Source organism: Merops nubicus, unplaced genomic scaffold, assembly GCF_000691845.1.
Source record: "Merops nubicus isolate BGI_N331 unplaced genomic scaffold, ASM69184v1 scaffold14150, whole genome shotgun sequence".
NCBI lineage: Eukaryota > Metazoa > Chordata > Aves > Coraciiformes > Meropidae > Merops > Merops nubicus.
This window is the reverse complement of record NW_008584902.1, coordinates 1-345: the sequence shown is the minus strand read 5'-3', so window position 1 is coordinate 345 and position 345 is coordinate 1. Positions and strand designations below refer to the sequence as shown.

At 51.3% G+C, this 345-nt stretch overlaps 1 protein-coding gene across 1 annotated transcript in view; it reads left to right on the top strand.

Annotated features, from left to right (window-relative positions):
• LOC103778220 (germinal-center associated nuclear protein-like) overlaps positions 1 to 329 on the top strand; it is a gene marked incomplete at both ends in the record, with an annotated part of 5,154 nt that extends 4,825 nt beyond the window's left edge. Inside the window, one exon of the mRNA XM_008945800.1 lies at positions 200 to 329. Coding sequence (XP_008944048.1) covers positions 200 to 329 — 130 coding nt within the window. The remainder of the gene's footprint in view (positions 1 to 199) is intronic.
• Positions 330 to 345: the final 16 nt, after the last annotated feature.

Here is a 345-nt window from a genome sequence, read left to right as displayed (position 1 = left end):
CTGTTGAACAGGCAATCAGTTTGAGCAGGCTCCTTTTTAGGGGTAGATCACAACCTACAGCTGTTGAACACAGTTTTTTTTCCCCTCATAATGGGTTTTCAGGAGAAGAAAAGCACAGTGTCCAAAAAAAAATGGTTGTAAGCAGCTGTAAGTCAGGGGACAATCTGTTCTGGTGTCCAACCTCTGGGTTTGTTCACAGCAGCAGTAAGTGAAGATGGGCAGATTCGTGTGTACTTCTTCAAGGAGCAGCTGAAGAACTTCACCCCCCCCTTGTCCTGGGAGCGAGCCAGGCTGGGCACCCAGGAGGAGATCCGGGGGGGCCACCAGAGGTGAGGGGACTGCTGG